General features: G+C 40.7%; 1 protein-coding gene across 1 annotated transcript in view; it reads left to right on the forward strand.

Annotated features, from left to right (window-relative positions):
- LOC135480170 (neuronal calcium sensor 1-like) overlaps positions 1 to 22,472 on the forward strand; it is a 73,918-nt gene extending 51,446 nt beyond the window's left edge. Inside the window, exons 4-8 of the mRNA XM_064759936.1 lie at positions 11,658 to 11,747; positions 13,621 to 13,699; positions 17,491 to 17,579; positions 19,099 to 19,176; positions 19,457 to 22,472. Coding sequence (XP_064616006.1) covers positions 11,658 to 11,747; positions 13,621 to 13,699; positions 17,491 to 17,579; positions 19,099 to 19,176; positions 19,457 to 19,573 — 453 coding nt within the window. The 3' untranslated portion in view covers positions 19,574 to 22,472. The remainder of the gene's footprint in view (positions 1 to 11,657; positions 11,748 to 13,620; positions 13,700 to 17,490; positions 17,580 to 19,098; positions 19,177 to 19,456) is intronic.
- Positions 22,473 to 23,646: the final 1,174 nt, after the last annotated feature.

Here is a 23,646-nt window from a genome sequence, read left to right on the forward strand (position 1 = left end):
ATTCTAAAATATTAACAAAAACTGTATTTGCTCTGCGATCAGATTTTTTGTTAAAGATCTTCGTTATGGCCCCTTTAAGTCATTTACGGAAAAATAAATGGACAAATACGTTAGAGACGATCTTTTGTGTTCTTGGCAGTGAATGGAATAGAAAAATTGCTTATTTTTGTACGTGCTTGACAAACACTCCGCTGAGAGTGGTATTTCTTTGCGCGCAGTTCGGAAGGTATTAGTAACTCCTACTGAGTCTTTTGTCGACTGAGGCCGGCCGGATGGATTTCCCGAGGCACACAGCATATCTTTTGTGGCCCTGCGTGTTGGCAATGCACCCGTGGGCCTTTGGTTATGTCGTTATTTCTGGCACAATGCCAAGACAATCAGAATGTTGGGGTGTTTAGCGGGTAATCTTTCACAACGCTACAGAAATCAAGGCGGAATAGAGTGCGAATCTGCTTAAAGCCCTTCCACCAGATAGAGATCGCCATTTGCCCCTATTGACTTCAGAATGCTGTCTGACTCAGGAACCGCTCTCCTTGTTCGCCAACTGTTCTCACAGAAGCGTTCTTTTTTCCTGAAACTTTGCCGAAAATTTCGTATCAGTTTCAGTGAGAAGTGGGTTTGCTTAAGAACATAGGCACCTCGCAGTCCACGAATCCAACGAAAAAGCGTGCCGCCTCTTTCAATCAACTTTTCAGTGAATAACTCTACCTGGATTTGAATATTTACTTCCAAAATAAATAATGTAGGCGTGTTAAATAGGAATGGAATGAGACAATTCTGTAGAGGGCCGTCAGGCAAAATAGGCATGGAATGAAACAATTCTATAGAAGACCGTCAGACAAAGTAGGCATGGAATAAGACAATTCTATAGAAGGCAGTCAGACAAAATTGGCATGAAATGAGACAATTCTATACAAGACCGTCATACAAAGTAGGCATGGAATAAAACAACTCTATAGAAGGCCGTCAGACAAAATAGGCATGGAATGAGACAATGCTATAGAAGACGGTCAGACAAAAAGCGTTCTCGTTCAGTAAGATAAAGACCAAATTCCATCACAAACCAGCAAATAACTAGGAAAACATATAAAGTAATGATTTTGGACGGATTCATGCAAAGAAAAGAAGCCAACAGACTGTAGGGAAACAGTGACATTAGTCATACAGTCAGTACTGGCATTTTTGAATCTATTATCGTGGTTCATGACAACTATCATAGTCCAGTAAATGTCAACAAAGGTAAAATAAAAAGGTCAAATGCATCACGAGACTAACAAATGCTTTACGTCTGGCTGTTGATTAATCTTCACACATTCAGATTCACAGATCTCCTTTTGTGTGTAATTATACGTACTTCCGCTTTACCTGGAGCTAGAGATCCTTATGGTAAATAAACTCTCTACCATACGGACTGTTGGTATTAAAGCATATCTGATGGAGGTATCAAAGCACAACTGATGGAGGTATTAAAGCACATTTGATGGAGGTATGGAAGCATAACAGATGGAGGTATCGAAGCACAACTTATGTAGGTATCACAGCACAACTGCAGGGGGTATCAAAGCACAACTGGCCGAGGTGTAAAAGCACAACTGATGGAGGTGTCAAAGCACAACTGCAGGAGGTATCGAAGCACAACTGATACAGGTGTCAAAGCACAACTGATGGAGGTAACAAAGCACACGTGATTAAGGCATCAAAACACAACAGGTGAAGGTGTCAAAGCGCAAATGATGACGGTATCGAACCACAACTGATGTAGGTATCAAAGCACAGCTAATGGAGGTGTCAAAGCACAGATAATGGAGGTGTCAAAGCACAGCTGATGGAGGTCTCAAAGCATAACTGATGGGGGTAACAAAGCACACGTGATTAAGGTATCAAAACACAACAGATGAAGGTGTCAAAGCGCAAATGATGAAGATATCGAACCACAACTGATGGAGGTATCAAAGCACAACTGATGAAGGTGTCAAAGCACAGCTGATGGAGATATCAAAGCACAGCTAATGGAGGTGTCAAAGCACAGCTGATGGAGGTATTAAAGCATAACTGATGTAGGTTAATTATGTGTAATTCCGCTATACTTGGCTCTATAGGTCCTTGTGATAAATAATTAAACTCTACCATATGGACGGCTGTTATCAAAGCATAACTGATAGCGGTATTAAAGCACAACTTATGGAGGTATCAAAGCACAGTTGATGGAGGTATCAAAGCACAGTTGATGGAGGTATCAAAGCACAGCTGATGGAGGCATCAAAGCACAACTGTTGGAGGTGTTAAAGCACAACTGATGGAGGTATTAAAGCACAACTGATGGAGGTATTAAAGCACAACTGATACATGTGTCACAGCACAACTGATGGAGGTAACGAAGCACAACTGATACAGGTGTCAAAGCATGACTGATGGAGGTAACGAAGCATATATTTTTGGATTGATTAAGAACTATCTTTGTACATGGTTTGGAAACACATTAAATCTAAGCGCTTACAGCAAGTCTGACATCTTTCTGGCATCAAACCGCCAACGATGGCTCAGCTGGAAGAGACTCTCCGGAGAGGTTGGATTCTGGGTTGGATCACACCTAAGACACACCTAAAACCTTAAAAGAGGTATTTGTAGCATCCTCGCTTGGTGTTCAGCATTAAGGGTAGAGTGCATCGACCAGTTGACACGTATCAGTAAAATGGTGAGGCGACTTACTTGCCTTCGGTAAATCCTCTCCGTAAAAGTGATAAAAGAGTGATGAAAGTCCGTCCTGCAACAAGGAGGCACACTACATGCATTCTAAAGATTCTTTCTTCGTCATATGCCTGAAAAATTTTGAAGTACGACGTTAAACCCCAAGCACTCCCTCACTAACTCACTCATAGCCATCCTTTCTTAACTCACGGTTCTTCTGTATGATGATAATATGGATGCATAGTTTATTGTACAGTCAAAAACTATCTGAAATCTGGTAATATTGTCGAAAAAATGGTTATGATGCAGAAATTATAATTATTTATTTATTTATTTACTTACTTATTTATTTTTTTGTTTATTTGTTTAATTGTTGTATTACGCCGTACTCAAAAAATATTTCACTTATATGACGGGGGCAGCATTTTGGCTGAGGGGAAAACGGGCAGAACCCGGAGGAATCCCATGATCATCGGCATGTTGCAGAAAGAGCTTTCCACGCATGGTATGAGAGGAAGACAGCAAGAGCTTGAATTTTAACAGCTACATGATTGGTTAGAGACTCCTAGGTCACTGGAAATGATTTTAATCGGTTATTAACACCGTGCCTGTCCCATAATAATGAATCTGTAAGGTCCACTCACTCATGTTACTAAAGTGGAATAGCGTACGATAAATCTGTAAGGGCCATTCACGCATGTTACTTGAGTGGAATAGCGTACGATAAATCTGTAAGGTCCACTCACTCATGTTACTTGAGTGGAATAGCGTGCGATAAATATGTAAGGTCCACTCACTCATGTTACTTGAGTGCAATAGCGTGCGATAAATCTGTAAGGACGATTCACTCATGCTACTTGAGGGGAATAGCGTGCGATAAATCTGTAAGGGTCACTCACTCATGTTACTGTACTGTTATAGCGTACGATACACAAATTATTCACGGCCGTGTATTGCTAGGACGCTTGATTGTCATTTTTTAAGATAGGTTGAGAAATCCATTGAGTATATGAGTATATTTGTAAGTGAGAAACGTTCTGGTCCCTTGTGATGTCTTTAGCCCCATCTGCAGTTCATATGCATATTGGCATCAAGTCTTCCAGGCAGCTTAGAACCTGAGCGTTTTCACTGACCAGATCGCTATCCTAACGGCCTTTACAACGATCACCAGTCTAACATTAACGGTTATACCAGCCTCGTTTATCTTTACTGAGCGTAGCTGGAAGCTGTTGGCGGTCTGCCGTCGGTTTGTTTGTGGCTGTGGATGAAAGCTGGACTTAATGGGAGCACATAACAGCTAATTCAACTGTCCCGCTCGTAGTATCGCACTGATGGTGTCTGCAGCCCTACACCTCCACTTGTACGTTTTCTATGAATTCTTTCCAACCTTCTTTCCTGTAATCTCTCTCACTCGGTTACCGCTCGTGGTATGTTGACTCACCTGTGAAATACTACGGACAATACCTGCCAAATCAAACGTTATCCACATTAGCAACATGTATTCCAAAACAACTAAGAGCTCTAGGTGATTTAATAACCGTCATGGACAGCGCCCAGAAAGCTACCCCGGTCAAGCTGAGACAGCTTTATGAATGGCACAACAAGATTTGCACACCAACGATAGCTTACTGTTTCAATCGCAACACCAACGCACCAGCCACTTAAGTTTTCAGACGAACAACTTTCTACTTCCGTTATACATGTAGTCAATATTAGTCTTTCTTATTCTGGCCAATGCATTTGGCTTCATAATGGCTACTCTACGGTCTATTCTGTAGCGGACAGAGGTACAGCCGCGATACAATCACGCCGTAGTCACATTAGTGATTGTTGTAATACATTGCTACTACGTTCTTACGGGTTATAGTAATATATTGCCACTACGTTCTTACGGGTTATAGTAATATATTACCACTACGTTCTTACGGGTTATAGTAATATATTACCACTACATTCTTACTGGTTATAGTAATATACTACCGCTACGTTCTTACGGGTTATTCTAATATATTACAACTACGTTCTTACGGGTCATTGTAACATATTACCACCACTTTCTTACTGGTTATAGTAATATATTACAACTACGTTCTTACGGGTTATTGTAACATATTACCACTACTTCCTTACTGGTTATAGTAATATATTACAACTACGTTCTTACTTGTTATTGTAACATATTACCACCACTTTCTTACGGGTTATATTAATATATTACAACTATGTTCTTATTTGTTATTGTAACATATTACCACCACTTTCTTACTGGTTATAGTAATATATTACAACTACGTTCTTACGGGTTATAGTAATATATTACCACTACGTTCTTTCGGGTTATTGTAATATATTACCACCACGTTCTTACTGGTTATAGTAATATACTATCACCACGTTCTTAAGGGTTATTCTAATACATTACCACTACGTTCTTACGGGTTATTGTAACATATTAGCACCACGTTCTTACGGGATATTGTAATATATTACCACTACGTTCTGACAGGTTATGTAACATACTACCACTACTTTCTTACTGGTTATAGGAATGTACTACCACTACGTTTTTACGGGCTATTGTAATATATTACCACTACGTTCTTGCGGGTTATTGTAATATATTACCACCACGTTCTTGCGGATTATTGTAATATATTACCACTACGTTCTTACGGGTTATTGTAATATATTACCACTACGCTCTTTTTGGGGATTTAAAAGACTACAGCAAAAGCCAGAGTTGCAACGACAGTGTGATAGATGATGAGAAAATGGTCACAGGTAGCGGGTGAAATCCGGCCACTTGCCAGCACATTTCAATTAGTTTTTATTATACATATGTTCATGCAGACTAATTTGGTTGGTGTTTTACTCATGAATATTTATTTATTTCACCGGTGTTTTACTCATCGATGCTTATTTATTTTGATTGGTGTTTTACGCCGTACTCATGAATATTTCACTTATACGACCGCGGCTAGCTTTATGGTGGGAGGAAACCAGGCAGGGTCCGATGGAATCCCAGGACCATCAGCAGGTCGCAGACAGACCTTCCCATGTAAGGCCTGAGAGGAAACCAGCATGCACTCCAGGTTCAGTGCGCCGCGCTAGCACACTTAACCTCTCTGCCACGTAGGCTTCTGTGATTGCATATTGTTAAACACAATAAGGCTTCTTATTTTACTTTTGCTTTACTGATTGATCGCTAAGTTGTGCAATACGAAGTGTAACTCCGAATAGCCGGAATGTATGTGTGTATATTTAGGGTTTAATGTTGTATTTAGCGATTTTTTAGTCATATGACAACGAGCAGAGATTAGATGTGTGTACATATATTGTGTTTTCTTGTGGCAGGGCGAGCCTATGCCGCCAAAGTGCTGTCGCCATTGAAGCGTCATGCTCAAGACACCAGACATGACACCCCACCGAATCACATTCCGAATTGCCTCAATAATACCCCTTCAAAGCAAACGGTTACTGAAAAATAACGTTTTTAAGACATCTCATAACGTACATAGGCATACTGCTACACTCCAAATATTAATCTGTCAGTTTTAACAATTAATCTTTTGTCTGAATGATGCTGGAATGTATTCTATTGTCATAGCATAGTAGTCATATTCAACGCACATGTCATATTCAACACATTATCCTGTTAGTGTAATAGAATCTTTATGTTGAATTAATAAAATGTTTGTGTGTTTTATTTAACAGAACTATCTGCTGCAATAACAGAATACATTCTAGCATCACTTAGACAACAAACTTTCTGTTAAAATTAACAGATCCGTTTTTTGAGTGTAGTCATTTTAAAAACAAAGTTGCTTATTATTCATGAGATGTATTCAGCACCTGTGCTATTTCTGGCAAGTTTCATGTAATCATTCTTTATTTAATTATTAAGTGTATTTCGGGTGAGAAAATATAGAAAATTTCAAAGTTTTCTGATTTTTTTCCCGTTAACTTTTAAGCTGAGCAAACGGATCAAAATTATATTATGTTTTTCAAAAGTCCGTTCGTGCCTCCAAGAACAGTACAGAAACATTAACGAGTTTGACTTGGATTTAAAATGCAATATAAAACAACTTTGTCGTGGCTGATGAGCTCCTTCTATGTCTGTAGATCGTGTGATTGTGGACGGCCTGAGTCAGATTAACCCTGCTGAAATCATTAGGCAAATCATACACATCTGCAATCGTATAAACCGAAACAAACTGGGTTTTTTTGGAAGAAAGCTTCTTCTAATCCCTACTCAGCTTTATGATATATTCCTGTCAGTCATCAACGATTGTGTGCGGTGCAAACTGTGCTCGGAAAATTGTCTCTGTGTCTGCATGTGGCAAAGATTCTTATCGTCTCTACTGATGACTGCCATTTGTATGCGTGACGTCACGCGGGCGACAGGGCTCTATTTGGCGCGTATCTCGCTCGGCCCAGGTCACGGGGTCAGATGTAAATGAGTGTTATCAGTAGACATTCGTGATCGGACGAGAGGAGCGAGTCGATGGCCTCCCCAACAAAAACGCAGCTCCGTCCTCTTAGCGGAGATCGATCTGTCGCTCGCCAGCCCTTAATTATCCGAATTATTTGGCGTATTTGTGCGCATTTCCCTGATTTCTGCTAAACAGCTGTTGCAGGAATACCCTGAAATTTATCCAGACCGCAAACCTTCGGAAACCGTCTTTACATACTAGAACTGAGAAGAACGGAAACAAATGACCCCGTCTATAATGTCTTCCTCCGCCATTAATTCTCCAGCAACCCGGGCAGCTTACACGCTGGTGTACCCATCCACGGGACTAAGCCGGACTAGACCGACGTACACAATGTCGACGCATAGCCAGATTTCTTTACAACACATAGGAAGAATATTGCACACTTTACATCTGACCTCGCTCTGAAATCGGCTGGTCAATAACTTAGCTTTCACATTAATCCCTCTTAATCGCTACAATAACTAACATGGAACTTTTTCCTGTCGCCTTAGATGTTTTCAAAATATCACAAATGTACTCTGCGAAAACAGGTTTCATGCGATTTTAAAGTAATTTTGAAATCATATCAGAACATTATGCGGGAAGAATAACAACCATACAAAGGTGGCAATTAGCACACAAATAACGGACACACCCTTAGAGGGCGCCGGAACCGCAAACCGTCATCGCATGACTATTGATAAAGTGGACGCCACTGCCCTGCTCAAACGTGAGATCATGTGTTTCCCAATATTTGCTTATATTTCTTTCTGTTTATCATTAATGCCAAATTATATTGTGGACTCGCAGACTCTTTCTTAGGGCGATGTCAAATGAGGCCAAATGGAACTAAAAATGGCGGTTGGAAATGTTTGACTATCTGTTAAGGTGACAGGTACATTTGTGTTAATTGTGACGTTGTGGTCTTTATTATTCACCAATAAGTAGCACAGATGAAGTTAGAATTAACGTAAGGTTAAAGGAAGCACGTTTTGGTGTCGTACAGTTTTGGAATATTGAGGACAGCACGATCGAAAGGAGCGAGTTTCAGGTTAGTGAGGGGGGAGCACAGATCTGTATTTCTGAAAGATGAGCTGAGAAGAATGAAATGGATCTCGGCTGTAATCTGACTCTAAGAAAGGCGCTAACTTAGAAGGACACAATCGACCCATTAACGCTGGGTATACATGCATGCATGCTTTAAACCCTGTGTACTTGTTTAACTTTGTATGCGCGTGAGTGTGTGTTATGGAGAGGTTAGGGGTCTCCTCAGCTTCAATGTGTCTTACTTACACCTACTGGATAGACAGTTCATATGGATGTGACGAGAACGAAGACTGTTTTTACAACTCGAATTCATTCAAGGTTATTCCAGCACTCCAAGTTTCTTAACTTTTACAGTGAGTATAATTCTCTTGTAATTAATATGGACAGAACGTGTAGAATATGGCGCTCTGCTTCATGGTTGTGTCTTATTCGGCTTGACCTAGGGGCGATATATTCATCGTGTTAAATTAGATCGAAACTTTGGATATACAGTTACAACCAAAGCGCAACTTAGATAAATAATTTATTATCGACGACTTATTCTTGCATGTTACACGATTTGAATACTGATTACACTAGGTCGCATAGAACATACCTTAGAACACCGTATACAGATAAGAATAAACCTATAAGAGCACCGTAAACAGATAAGCAGGAACCTATTAGAACACCCAACACAGACAGAATGAACGTATTAGGACACCGTATACAGATAAGATTTATTTATTTATTTATTTGATTGGTGTTTTACGCCGTAGTAAAAAATATTTTACTTATACGACGGCCGCCAGCATTATGGTGTGAGGAAACTGGGCAGAGCCCGAGGGAAACCCACAACCATCCGCAGGTTGCTGGCAGGCCTTCCCACTTACGGCCGGAGGGAAAGCCAGCATGACATATGCAGATAAGAGTGAACCTATAATAACACCATATACAGACAAAATGAACCTTTAAGAACAAAGTATACAGAAAGAATGAACCTTTAAGAACAACGTATACAGAAAGAATGAACCTATAAGGACACCGTATACGGAAAGAATGAACCCATAAGAACACTCTAGCATTTTAAATGCTTACTCTCCTCCACCATGGCCAAAATACTGGGTCTATAATTGTTCAAGTTCTATGAGTGCGTGCTCCATCATTTATGTGGCGTATTAGCACCGTGTTGTTAACAATTATAGTTAGATTCTTCTTTCTTAGCTGTTAAAATTGGGGCCTATGTCTCGACGCCCGCTCTTGCGTAAAATAGTACCTGTTAAAACACACCACTGTCTGCCTCAGCAGCCATACTGTCATTCTACGATTTAGTCTAAATTATATCTATCCTTGTGTTTATGCCCATTGAATAATATAAATTTTAAATATGTATACATGTGTATACTTGTCATTTTGTTTCGCATTTAAGTAACTTTGTTAAAGCAAGCACAAGTTGTTGTGACACATGCAATGTATGTCTTTATTTCCCAAACATCATTGTTTGTTGCCATACTAGTTGTCAATTCGCCATAGACATCTTCTCAATAAAATGTAACAAGTGAAAAATTATAAGTTGCCGATAAACTCTTTTGCAATATGGACATATTCAGTTAGGGAGGTTATTATTGTGACGTCATCATTGTTTTAATAAGGCCAGTCTTCGTCTCGAAAGTTATTATAGATTACATTTGGATCCTTCGTACTTCCACGTAGTTGTTGTTCTTCAGTTTGGGTGCCATTGGATTTTCGCATCAGATTTATTGATGCACATTCGTTCATGTCCGAACGAGATTTTTAGTTTCCGCTCGGCTGTTAATCAGCGCGGTGCAAAATGGGCCACACCACACGAACTTCATTACCCTCATCTCCAAGGATGTGCCCTCTCCGATCTTTAGTGACGGGAACGTGTTTGGGAAAATTCAAGCCAAAGCTTCAATAAATTCTCCGTTCAATTCAAGGCAGGTAATAACATATAATTCCCCAATACGTGAGGTATGTGAAGACAAATCTAGCGCTTCTTCCTGACAGGTGATGAGAACTCCCTCAGATAAGACATCAGAATGTCTTGTTCGTGTTGTTAAACATCTGTAAGAGGCACCACTTGGCTGGACTCCTGTCACAGTGTCCATCATATCGATGACTCCTGTCACGGTATCTATCATACTGATGAGTCGTGTCACAGCATCCATTATCTTTATGACTCCTGTCACAGTATCCATAATACTTATGATTCCTGTCACAGTGTATGTCATGCTGATGACTCCTGTCACAGTGTCCATCATACTGATGACTCCTGTCACAGCGTCCATCTTACTGATGACTCGTCACGGTGTCCATCTTACTGATGACTCCTGTCACAGTGTCCATCATGCTTAAGACTCCTTTCACAGCATCCATCAAACTGATGACTCCTGTCACAGTATCCATCATGCCGATGACCCCTGTAACCTTGACAATGTTGACATTGTTTTCCCGTTTAGCTATTTAATCCCGGGGTATGCATGACGCGATGTCGTGTTGCACGTTTCTCTGTTATGGAGGGCCTCACGACCTGAACTTACTTTGCTTTATTGTTCACATCAGCTTGCTATATTCTGATATCAGCTTACCCCGTCAGTACGTGGGACAATCCGTTTTGATTTCCCCGAATCTGTGGAGTTTTCCGAACCATCGACGACAAACCATTAACACATTCGCTAACTATATAGGACTATACTTCCAAGACGTTATATTTAAATTAGCCAATTTCGCATAAGACATATATTTTGGAAGGAGAAGGGACGGGGGATGCAAACAATCTCCTTATTTTAGACCCTTTAGACATTTTTTTGGAAATTACATAATAAAATTATAATTATGTTCTATCAGTTCCTTTAAGAAGTCGGTACTATTAAAACTGAGGTATCAACGCGTTTTAAACCAGCGTTAAGAAAAGTGTTTGATATTTGAAAGTCCATGGTGAGCATAATTAAGTCCAGTCTGATAACTTGGAAGGACTCGTTTGGTATGTCAGTAATAAAAACGTTTATTACATGAACCGCACCAACAGTGTTTTTTTCTCTTTTTTATGAAGAAAAGGACTCTTGAAAAGACGATATATACCAAAGGGGTGGGGCCTGGGTGTCCCAAATACCACCACACGAAGATATTTTCGAATGCCCTTTTTCTTGAAAGAAAAAATCGAAAAAGAAGAAAAAATTAAAGTCCATATTTGCAAATGGAAAAATATTTTGCAAATATCCACGCTCTTTCATGTCAGATTTGCATCATTTTTATGTTTTCTTCTCCTTTAAAGTTAGATAACCATTTAGGATGTTTCAGGGTAATTCAAATCTTTGCCAGATATGACCAGACCTTGCTGAGAGTGTGTCAAGAAAGTTGCCGCTGGTTCATGTGGCCCTTACATGTTTTTGTATAAGTTCCTATTGCGTATTCCATGTTATATTTCCATGTTTTATCTATTTTCAGGGATTCAAAAAAATATATAAGCAGTTCTTTCCGTTTGGTGATCCGAGCAAGTTCGCCACATTCGTATTCAACGTCTTCGACGAAAACAAGGTAAGTGCTATTCAAAATGTTCCCGATTAGATTGTTTTACATGGCTTGAACAGTAGAAACTACATTGCGTCATCCAAATTCTTACATCATGGAACACAAGTGTCTTTTTTAAATTTCAAGCCATGTAAATTTTCCCTCGTTGCCCCCATCCATGTCCACCACATATATTAATTTAGTGATCTACATGCATAAACAAACCAGTGATCCGGGAGTAATCAGTGAGCCTAGAGTGAATAACCAGTGAAACCAGAGTATCCAGTGACCCTGGAGTAAGGAGTGAGGAAGGAGTAACTAGTGATGAAGGAGTAACCAGTCAGGCCGGAGTAACCAGTGAGCCAGGAGTAACCAGTCAGCCTAGAGTGAATAACCAGTGAAACCAGTGTACCCAGTGACCCTGGAGTAAGGAGTGAGGAAGGAGTGACTAGTGATAAAGGAGTAACCAGTCAGGCCGTAGTAACCAGTGAGCCAGGAGTAAGCTGTGAGTCCAGCGTAACCAATGAGCCCAAAGTTCGCCGTGAACCCGTAGTATTAAACCAGTGAACTCAGACAAACCTGTGAGCCCAAAGTAACCAGTGACCCCGAAGTAACCAGTAAGGCCAGAGTAGCCAGTTAGCCCGAGCTCAACATTGATGGGATCTTCACCGCTCTTCACTTCTGACCACCTCAATGGCCTTAGGGCTTATTGCCACCAAGACACGGCGGGAGAATCTTTGAGATTCGCTGTCCCAGGCTGAACCCACACTTTATGTGTCACAGCGATTGAGAGACAAACTTAACACACACAGACGATTGAGAGACAAACCTAACACACACAGACGATTGAGAGACAAACTTAACACACACAGACGATTGAGAGACAAACTTAACACACAAAGACGATTGAGAGACAAACTTAACACACACAGACGATTGAGTGACAAACTTAACACACACAGACGATTGAGAGACAAACTTAACACACACAGACGATTGAAAGACAACCCTAACACACAGAGACGATTGAGAGACAAACTTAACACACAAAGACTATTGAGAGACAAACTTAACACACACAGACGATTGAGAGACAAACTTAACACACACAGACGATTGAGAGACAAACCTAACACACAGAAACGATTGAGAGACAAACTTAACACACACAGACGATTGAGAGCCAAACTTAACACACAGAGACGATTGAGAAACAACTTTAACACACACAGACGATTGAGAGACAAACCTAACACACACAGACGATTGAGAGACAAACCTAACACACAGAGACGATTGAGAAACAAACTTAACACACAGAGACGATTGAGAAACAAACTTAACACACAAAGACGATTGAGAGACAAACTTAACACACACAGACGATTGAGAGACAAACTTAACACACACAGACGATTGAAAGACAAACTTAACACACACAGACGATTGAAAGACAAACTTAACACACGCAGACGAGCACACACGTCTCCGTTACTCCTATTAACACATTACGTACAAACTTTTCTCCATGAATGTAACGTTCTATATCCGAATAACCTTGCAGAGTTGACAACGAAATAGCAAGCCTATCAATGGTAAAGTAAAGTGTGGTTGGCAACATCATTATTTCAGCTGGAGGCCCCAGTGGTCCAGTGGTAAGCCGAATAGTGCAGCACAGTGACCCAGAAGCCTTTCACCAATTCCAGTTCAAGTCCAGCACATACTACATGTAGCTTGCCCTCCAAAAATACTTGGGAAGATCTGTTAGCCAAATGCGGATGGTCGTACGTTAATCAAGGGCTCTGGTTGGTTTCCTCCCAATCAAATAAACATATAGATAGGTCAATGTCAGTTAATTGTTTTCTAACTCTACGATGATATTTTTTGTTTGTTTCACTAGGATGGTTTCATCGAGTTTCACGAGTTTCTGCAGGCTTTATCAGTCACGTCGAGAGGAAACGTGGACGAAAAATTACAATGTGAGTTAGCTCTGGGACAGGTTGGCCAAGTGCCATCAATAGTCCTCAATGGTTACATTCAAAAACCTTGAACACATTCCTGTCTTAAGGGTTTTCAAAACTCTGCTGGACGAAACTAGGCTTACGTCATCTTAAAATATTACGGAATTAATGTCACCCGAATACATGTATGCCGAAATTTGAACTTTGCAAACCGACATTTTCGAATCACATATTTCTGCTGTAGTCTGGGTTCCGAATTAATACAATCTTCTTTTTTTTACAATAGCAGCTTACAGTTCATGTGTTTATTATTAAAACAAGAATTGCTATAGCTCCAAAAACAAGTTGTCGGTCACCCTTTTTATGGTGTAATTATCTGGACCTTTTCTTGGGCGATGCCTAGTGTATCATTATTCACCGATATGGTAGGTATTATGAAGTCGGATTTATTGTAAGGCCACAATAGTCACCAATAACATAGGTACTGTGAAGCCGGATTTATTGTAGGGCCACAATAGTCAACTATACAATAGGTACTATGAAGTCGGATTTATTGTAAGGCCACAATAGTCATCTTTAAAATAGGTACTATGAAGTCGGATTTATTGTAAGGCCACAATAGTCATCTTTTATATAGGTACTATGAAGTCGGATTTATTGTAAGGCCACCATAGTCATCTTTTAAATAGGTACTATTAAGTCGGATTTATTGTAAGGCCACCATAGTCATCTTTTAAATAGGTACTATTAAGTCGGATTTATTGTAAGGCCACAATAGCCAACTATAAAAAAGAAACTATGAAGGCGGATTTATTGTAGGGCTACAATAGTCATCTTTTAAATAGGTACTATGAAATCGGATTTATTGTAAGGACACAATAGTCATCTTTAAAATAGGTACTGTGAAGTCGCATTTATTGTAGGGCCACAATAGTCAACTATAAAAAAGGTACTATGAAGGCGGATTTATTGTAAGGCCACAATAGTCAACTATAAAATAGGTACGATGAAGGCGGATTTATTGTAGGGCCACAAGAGTCAACTATAAAATAGGCACGATGAAGGCGGATTTATTGTAGGGCCACAATAGTCAACTATACAATAGGTACTATGAAATCGGATTTATTGTAAGGCCACAATAGTCACCAATAACATAGGTACTATGAAGTCTTGGTGATCTTGATGACCACTTTTGAAGTCAACTTTGCCGCATTTTGCATGAATTGTCGGCTTATATCAGCTGTTTGTGGTGTCGCATTGTCATGTTGGAACTGGATGCCTGGACCCAGTTGTTCGTAAGTGTATTAGCTAATACCACTACTAAGTCATATTTTGTATTTAAACTTTTGGCCAAACGCAACAACCAATGCAGATCTCCAAAGGCAAAGAATTTAACAGCAGCAGATTTATTTCGTTTCTAAAGTACCGCTAAAATTTTGGGGCTAAGTACAAAACTGAATATTTCTATTAAAGTTAAATCTGGTATTTAATCTTAAGCTGGTTTTAACAACTGGGCTCTGGAGCATGAGGCGCCATGAACGGCACGGACTCTGGAACAAGGATCTGATCACGATATCCCGCTTCACTGAGGTTCTAACAAATTCTGAGAAGACGTTAGCGCACGTTCCCGTAGAATGATTCCCAAACCATTAGGCTAATCACACGAAATCGAGCAACTTTCTGTACGAGCCCTGGACGTGACGTTCACTGCTCCGAGGCAACTCTCGAACCCTTCTGTCGGTAAATCGCAGTGTAAAACGTGATTCGTCTCTAAACACAACCCTATTCAATAGTCTCTGGTTCCAGCGTAGGTGAAATTGTGACCTACGTAGACGTTTTTACGGCTCACCTTTGTCATAATAGGCCCAGTATAAGGACTTTGGACACGAAGATTGGCAGTGCGGAAGCAGTTTCGTGTGGTCTGGGCAGCAACGCGACCTCTAACAGTGTGTTACAGCTTGACGTTGCGGTTGTAAAACGATTGCACAGATGACATGGCTGAATTTGACTCTCTTCGTCATGTGTCGTCACACGTGACCGTCCTGCCCTGGGCCGATCGGCTGTTGTTCCCGTTTGATGCGTTGTGAGTTGTCCACTGTATCTCATGGCGCTTGCACCAGCCACAGTAGACCGGTCAGTCTGGAGCATACCAATTTGCTCTTGCCATAATTCTTTATCTCTCAAGGATTGTTCTTTTCTAGTGACCAACAAATTCTGCACACGTCTTGGTGCTCAACCACATGACATTGTCTTCACGTGACCCTCGCACAAGTGCAAGGTCACGTTTTCATGAAAGAGCGTGCTACTTGCAAACCGCGTGAATCACCAGGATTACAATTGTCTGATGAGTCAGGTTAGAACTGGCCATTATAAATTTCGCCCATATGAACTGCCTTGTATTATTCATTTTCAGTATAATTCATTTCTCCTATTGTGGAATATTATTATAAAGAACAATGCTACCAGACGGACGTTACATCGCCGATGCTCTGCCGGCATAATAATTACCGTAAATTACCAAATTCACGACTTAGAGACTTCATATATTGAGCTGAAGTTTTGCAGTTATGTGTCCCCTACAAGCAAGCGTTTTGGTACGTGTAGCCTCACTACCAAATCAAAATTTGTATTACTAGCATCATTAAGTCCCAAAATAATTACTTTCGCGAAATATTCGTCTTGTCTGTGCACTTGTTACCGTTCAAAATGATATCGAAGTTCCTAAACTTTACAAAACTCAAAGATGATTTTGCCATTATGTGTAATATAAATACGAGTCAAATTTGATTTGATTACTAAATGTGGGTTTTTCCCACAAAAATACAGGATTGAGAGAGATCTCTCATGTCATCAATGTTTGTAACTCTAATTTTTATTTTAATTGTGTAAACATTGTTCTTCACACTGCTTAAACAAACGTCGCACTTTCTTAATTGGGTAAAGAAGCACCTGCATTTAATTCCCGGTATCTTTGATAAACAAGTGTTTTTAAGGTGATGGGTGCTGGCTATGCCTCTGTGGTCGAGGTGTTCAGCATACCAGCGCGGCGCAATGACCGAGGAGCCTCACCTCTCACCTCGTAGTTGTGAGTTCAAGCCCAGCTCATGTTGAGCTTCTTCTCCGGCCGTACGTGAGTGAGTGAGTGCTTGGGGTTTAATGTCGTACTTAATTTTTCAGTCATATGACGACGAAGGAATCCTTAGGGTGCATGTACGTGTTATGTGCCTCCTTATAGCAGGACGGATTTCCACCGCTCTTTTATCTAGTGCTGCTTCACTGAGACGACTTACCGAAGGCAAGCAAGCCGTCCCGCCCGAGCCATTATACTGATACGGGTCAACCAGTCGTTGCACTATCCCCTTCATGCTGAACGCCAAGCGAGGAAGTTACAACTTCCTCTTTTAAAGTCTTAGGTGTGACTCGATTAAAGATTGATCCTGTCAACCAGTTGTTGCGCTATCCCCTTCATGCTGAACGCCAAGCGAGGAAGTTACAACTTCCTCTTTTAAAGTCTTAGGTGTGACTCGATTAAAGATTGATCCTGGATCTACCGGTCCCGAAGCGGACGCTCTACCAACTGTGCTATCCAGGCCGGCCGTACGTGAGAAGGTCTACTAGCAACCTGCGGATGTTCGTGGTTTTCGCTCGGGCTCTGTCCGGTTAAATCTCATCATACTGCAGGCCGTCGTCGTGAAATAATGTGAAATAATGGTGTTCTGCATTTTGGTGTCAAACACCATATAGTGAAATAAAATAAATAGATCAAGTGGCTAACTGTATTGATGTTTTCAATTGTGATTTGTTACCAGGGGCGTTCCGATTGTATGACTTGGACCACGATGGTTACATAACACGGGAGGAACTTTTAGACATTGTCGATGCAATTTATAAAATGGTGGTGAGTAGAGTGCATGTAATAATTTGCTTTTTTATGGGCAGGTGATGGGCACGCGATGGGCACGTGATGGGCTCATGCTGTAAACCTCATTATACATGAGATATTGTGTACACATCCCACACTTCAAAACATATACTTTTATTTTACTGTACACAATCGTATATTACCGTCGACATCTTCATTTTTGTTTTACACAGGAAGTGTTTAGTTTCGAAATTTTGACAATTTTCTCCCAAAAGACTTTTCCGTTTGAACCAATGATTAAGGAAGGTTAACCCAATGATATGCTCAATGTGCCAGTCAAGCTTGGTCCCATTGTATCCTCAATGTACCAGTCAAGCTTGATCCCATCGTATCCTCAATGTACCAGTCAAGCTTGGTCCCATCGTATCCTCAATGTACCAGTCAAGCTTGGTCCCATCGTATCCTCAATGTACCAGTCAAGCTTGGTCCCATCGTATCCTCAATGTACCAGCCAAGGTTGGTCCCACTGCATTGTTAATGTATCAGTCAAGCTTCATCCCATCGTATCGTCAACGTACCAGTCAGTTACATGTTCAATATACCAATCCATGTTGACCAGATACATGAGCAATGTACCAATCAAGGTTTACCCAATTACATATACAATGTACAGTGGACTCTCTCAACACCGACACGTTGGTTAACCGACATCTTGTTAATACCGACAACATTTCGTGGTCCGTTTTCTGCTCCATTTGACACTAATGTTAATTGTCTTCAGTAAACCGACACTTGTCTATTCTGAACACCGACAGTGGTTTGTAGTACAACCATTTCCAATGAGTGTTAATCTGCCTTGTCTCATCCGACGCAGCGTGTGGCACGACGTCCGATGGGGTCCGAGTTTGGCTTCAACTTGCCTGCTCGCCAGGTGACAACATCCGACCACGGCCAATAGATCAGTGAAGCGTCGCCGTGTGGAAATGAACCTGAGTGATTAAGTTCGATTTTTTGTAAAGTAATTATGCGTATGCACTAAAGTAAAGAACAGACGAGATTCTTTATATATTTTGTTGCTATGCATCACTGTGCAGCAAGTTTAATTAAACGTATATGTATGTACAATACACATGTTGTTGCTGTTGTAGACTGCTTGCCCATCTCTAATACACCGACATCTTGTCTAAACCGACATTTTTGTTCGGTCCCCAGTACGGTCGGTTTACAGAGAGTCCACTGTACCAAGCAATGTTCACCCAGTTACATGCTCAATGTACCAAGCAATGTTCACTCAGTTACATGCTCAATGTACCAAGCAATGTTCACTCAGTTACATGCTCAATGTACCAAGCAATGTTCACTCAGTTACATGCTCAATGTACCAAGCAATGTTCACTCAGTTACATGCTCAATGCTCCAATTAAGGTTAACCCAGTTACATGGTCAATGTACCAGTCAAGGTTGAACTGATTACATGCTAAATGTACCAGTCAAATGTGACCCCGTTATATGCTTAGTGTATCAAAATGAAAAATATTATATTTTCTCTCCTCAGGGCAATATGGTTAAGCTACCAGAGGAGGAAAATACGCCAGAAAAAAGAGTTAATAAAATATTTGAAGTCATGGATCAGGTAAGAAAGTTTACAGCAGTTTATAATCTGTGTGGTGACACATTCAAGTGCAACCCATGGCGATTTGTATGTGAGTGACGACAGACATTATATTGATATAGGTAATCTAAAATATTACAAAAGGCCACTGCTCAGTGGAAGTGTCAGTAATTTTATTACACTGTAAAAATTGATTAGAGAGTAAAATAATCAGAATCATTTTCGGTCTTTCTCCAAAAAACTTAAAATTTACCTTTTGCTCTTTCCTAATTACTTCATCGTGTTTTATCTTTTATCACAGAATCATGACAACCGGTTGACGTATGACGAGTTTTTAGAAGGATCGAAAAAAGACCCAACGATAATCCAGGCGTTAACATTATACGATACAAGCAATAGCGGCTCCATGACTTCATGAAACAAGCGTTGTTATTGGACAAACAGATTGTCATTTTAACCAATCATATGTCGTATATATTGCTGCACCATGTTTGTACAAACCCTTAACTTGTCTCTATTTGGCTGCCATGATTCAACTCTTAGTTTTGGAATCATTTAAAAAGACGTAAATCTTACAAAAATTTTCAAAGCGTCATTTATTTCACCCAGTGACCCTCCTTTCCAACGGGCTCATGTACAAACTAACAAGGTACGACGGGGGAGGTAAGTTTCGGTCACACTGGTTATCTCTTCTCGTGTGGTGACAATTCCGATCGTTAAGGCAAGACTTTGGCAAGTGACACAGTGTTTATCAAGCGTTGTACAGCGTATTTTCTCTGTTTTTAATGCTCAAGTCATTGAAGGATGACAACTAAGAGGCTATTCCATTCAAATTTATGTGCCACTTATGTGTCCTTACTTGTAAAGGCTACTTTACTTAGGCTTTGTGTCTAAATAAAGCTACTTACCCTGCCATAGATATGAAAAGTTTGACATTTAAAATGTCAGTACGGTATTTATACAGAATTTGCCTTCAGTGCGGCGGGAGAGATACTGTCCCACAATGATACACGTGTAACCTATCCTGAGGGTAATAATACAGGGGTACATGTAGAGATGATGGTAAAATATGTGTTTTTATACCTGGGTCATTATTTGACGCTCTTAGCCTCGCGTGCTCGTTCATACATAGCTACATATATATTGTCATTTCTTTTATCATTGGATATTGGTATTGTATTATTTTACATCTTTTCTTTTATTATCGCTCACAGGTCAATCTTTACAATAAAAAACCTGACTGTGTTGGGTGAGATATCCAGGGTGTGTCCTCTTGTCACATCACCATATTTATCACAGGCGAATGCTGCACGTTTCTGGTAGATTTGCTACAGTATGTGTCTATATCATCCTTCATGCAAGACACCAACGTTGCGGTGAACACTCTCCGCTCTAAATCCTCGCAGTAAACACTACCCACGTCATGTGTGCCCTCACTCCTCGCAGTAACACTATCCACGCCACGTGTGCCCCCACTCCTTACAGTAAACACTACCCACGCCATGTGTGCCCTCAGTCCTCGCAGTAAACACTACCCACGCCATGTGTGCCCTCACTCCTTGCAGTAACACTACCCACGCCATGTGTGCCCCCACTCCTCGCAGTAAACACTACCCGCGCCATGTGTGCCCTCACTCCTCGCAGTAAACACTACCCACGACATATGTGCCCCCACTCCTTACAGTAAACACTACCCGTGCCAATTGTGCCCCCGCCCCTCACAGTAAACACTACCCACGCCATATGCGCCCCCACTCCTCATAGTAAACATCACATATGCCATGTATGCCCCAGTTCCTCGCAGTACACACGCCAGATATGCCTTCACGCCTTACAACAAATAAAAGACACAGTAAACAATACAAAACGGCTAGACTCCCCTCAATCACGATAACATTCTTCTCACAATAAGAAACACCCCCACAACAAGACACACCCCTCACAACAAGGCACACCCCTCACAATAAGAATATGCCCTCCTCTTAGAATACGAATCTCCCCTCACAACAAGACACACCCCTCACAACAAGGCACACCCCTTACAATAAGATAATCTCCGCACAATAAGACACACCTCTCACAATAAGCCATTCCTCTCACTGTAGAACACTTCCCTCACGGCAAGACACTCCACTCAGGATAAGACACTCCCATCCCTGTAAAATGACCCGGTAAGCATACTAGCACATCATATTCTCTACAGGGTTCCATCACCTGTCCACTAAGTATTATCATTTATCCCGTAACTATTTTTGATAGAACCATAGGACGTAATGTTAAGTACTGATGTGTTTTGACTTTGTTGCATGTACATCTCAATATGCATAGCTCACCTTGTTATTAAATGTGTAAAGAATTTGTTTACAGTGTAATTTTTAGGTCCCATGTATGTTACAACTCCAGTAAACTTTTTTTGTTCTCCATGTTTATCTTTTGGTATTATGATATTGGGAGACAACTGATTTGTATGCACGTTTGTTCTTATTATTTTCAGAATACAATAGCTTATTTCACCTGTTGCACAAGTGTAATCTTTGACATTGCTTAAAAGCGCGCAACTAACTTTAACACTAATATCCCATAAATATGTATAATTACCTTTGTCGTAAGTTGTAGACGTGTTACGTGCAAGCAGTAAATATTAATGTGTTGTTCGGGCCGTAGCAGCCATATTTTAGTTAACGCGTTGCACAGGCTGAGTGGATAGGTTTTTTTGTATTCGTTCCAAGGACACGAAGGTCAAAAACCAGTGATATTTTTTTTTTGTTTAAGTTTTGTGATACAATGTATCTCTCCAAGTCACACTCATCTTTATATTGCGTTTCAGTGCAGTAGCCCTCGCATTTCCCTTGTCAAGATTACCTGTGTGTAACGCAACCACACCCTTACATTTGTAGCACACTTACATTTGTAGCACACTTACATCTGTAGCACACTTACATTTGTAGCACACTTACGTACACATGTATGAGCGAGAAGTACATACGGGCCTCATTAGGAATTCAAGGACCGCTCACAAGTTACCTTCTTGTCTGTTGTTGTGGTTTGCATGTACGGCTCTGTAATATATTGCCATTCGCTGTTTTGTATTATGTGTTCCAACTGCTGAACACATGATAATCAAAAATAAAATAATCATGCAAACCAAGTCAGCCATCTTCGAGTGGTTATTAAATCATTATAATGACCTATATTTAGCTCCACACACGTAAAGTTTCGCATATACTTGTAACGCTGTCACATTCAACATGCTAAACTTCCCTGTATGAAGCTTTCTGCATTTTCTAGCCTTTATATAATAAACTTTTCAGACTATGTCAGACAAAACCTCTCGTTGAAAAGATCATGTTATTTGTCACTTCTATTCCTGTGTCAGACATTACCTGAGGTGTACATTCTCAGGTATAGTTGGTTTCTTGCCACTCTGATTCCTGTGTCAGACAATACCTGAGGTGTACATCCTCAGGTATAGTTGGTTTCTTGTCACTCCCATTCCTGGGTCAGACACTACCTGAGGTGTACATTCTCAGGTATAGTTGGTTTCTTGCCACTGCGATTCCTGGGTCAGACATTACCTGAGGTGTACATCCTCAGGTATAGTTGGTTTCTAGTCACTCCGATTCCTGGGTCAGACATTACCTGAGGTGTACATTCTCAGGTATAGTTGGTTTCTTGCCACTCCGATTCCTGTGTCAGACAATACCTGAGGTGTACATCCTCAGGTATAGTTGGTTTCTAGTCACTCCGATTCCTGGGTCAGACACTACCTGAGGTGTACATTCTCAGGTATAGTTGGTTTCTTGTCACTCCGATTCCTGGGTCGTGCATTACCTGAGGTCTACATTCTCAGGTATAGTTGATTCCTTGTCACCCTGATTCCTGGGTCAGACATTACCTGAGGTGTACATTCTCAAGTATAGTAGGTTTCTTGTCACTCCGATTCCTGGGTCAGACATTACCTGAGGTGTACATTCTCAGGTATAGTTGGTTTCTTGTCACTCCGATTCCTTTGTCAGACAATACCTGAGGTGTACATCCTCAGGTATAGTTGGATTCTTGTCACTCCGATTCCTGGGTCAGACACTACCTGAGGTGTACATTCTCAGGTATAGTTGGTTTCTTGTCACCCTGATTCCTGGGTCAGACATTACCTGAGGTGTACATTCTCAGGTATAGTTGGTGTCTTGTCACTCCGATTCCTGGGTCAGGCATTACCTGAGGTGTACATTCTCAGGTATAGTTGATTCCTTGTCACCCTGATTCCTGGGTCAGACATTACCTGAGGTGTACATTCTCAGGTATAGTAGGTTACTTGTCACTCCGATTCCTGGGTCAGACATTACCTGAGGTGTACATTCTCAGGTATAGTTGGTTTCTTGTCACTCCGATTCCTTTGTCAGACAATACCTGAGGTGTACATCCTCAGGTATAGTTGGATTCTTGTCACTCCGATTCCTGGGTCAGACACTACCTGAGGTGTACATTCTCAGG

The sequence above is a fragment of the Liolophura sinensis genome, chromosome 13 (genome assembly GCF_032854445.1).
Source record: "Liolophura sinensis isolate JHLJ2023 chromosome 13, CUHK_Ljap_v2, whole genome shotgun sequence".
Lineage (NCBI taxonomy): Eukaryota > Metazoa > Mollusca > Polyplacophora > Chitonida > Chitonidae > Liolophura > Liolophura sinensis.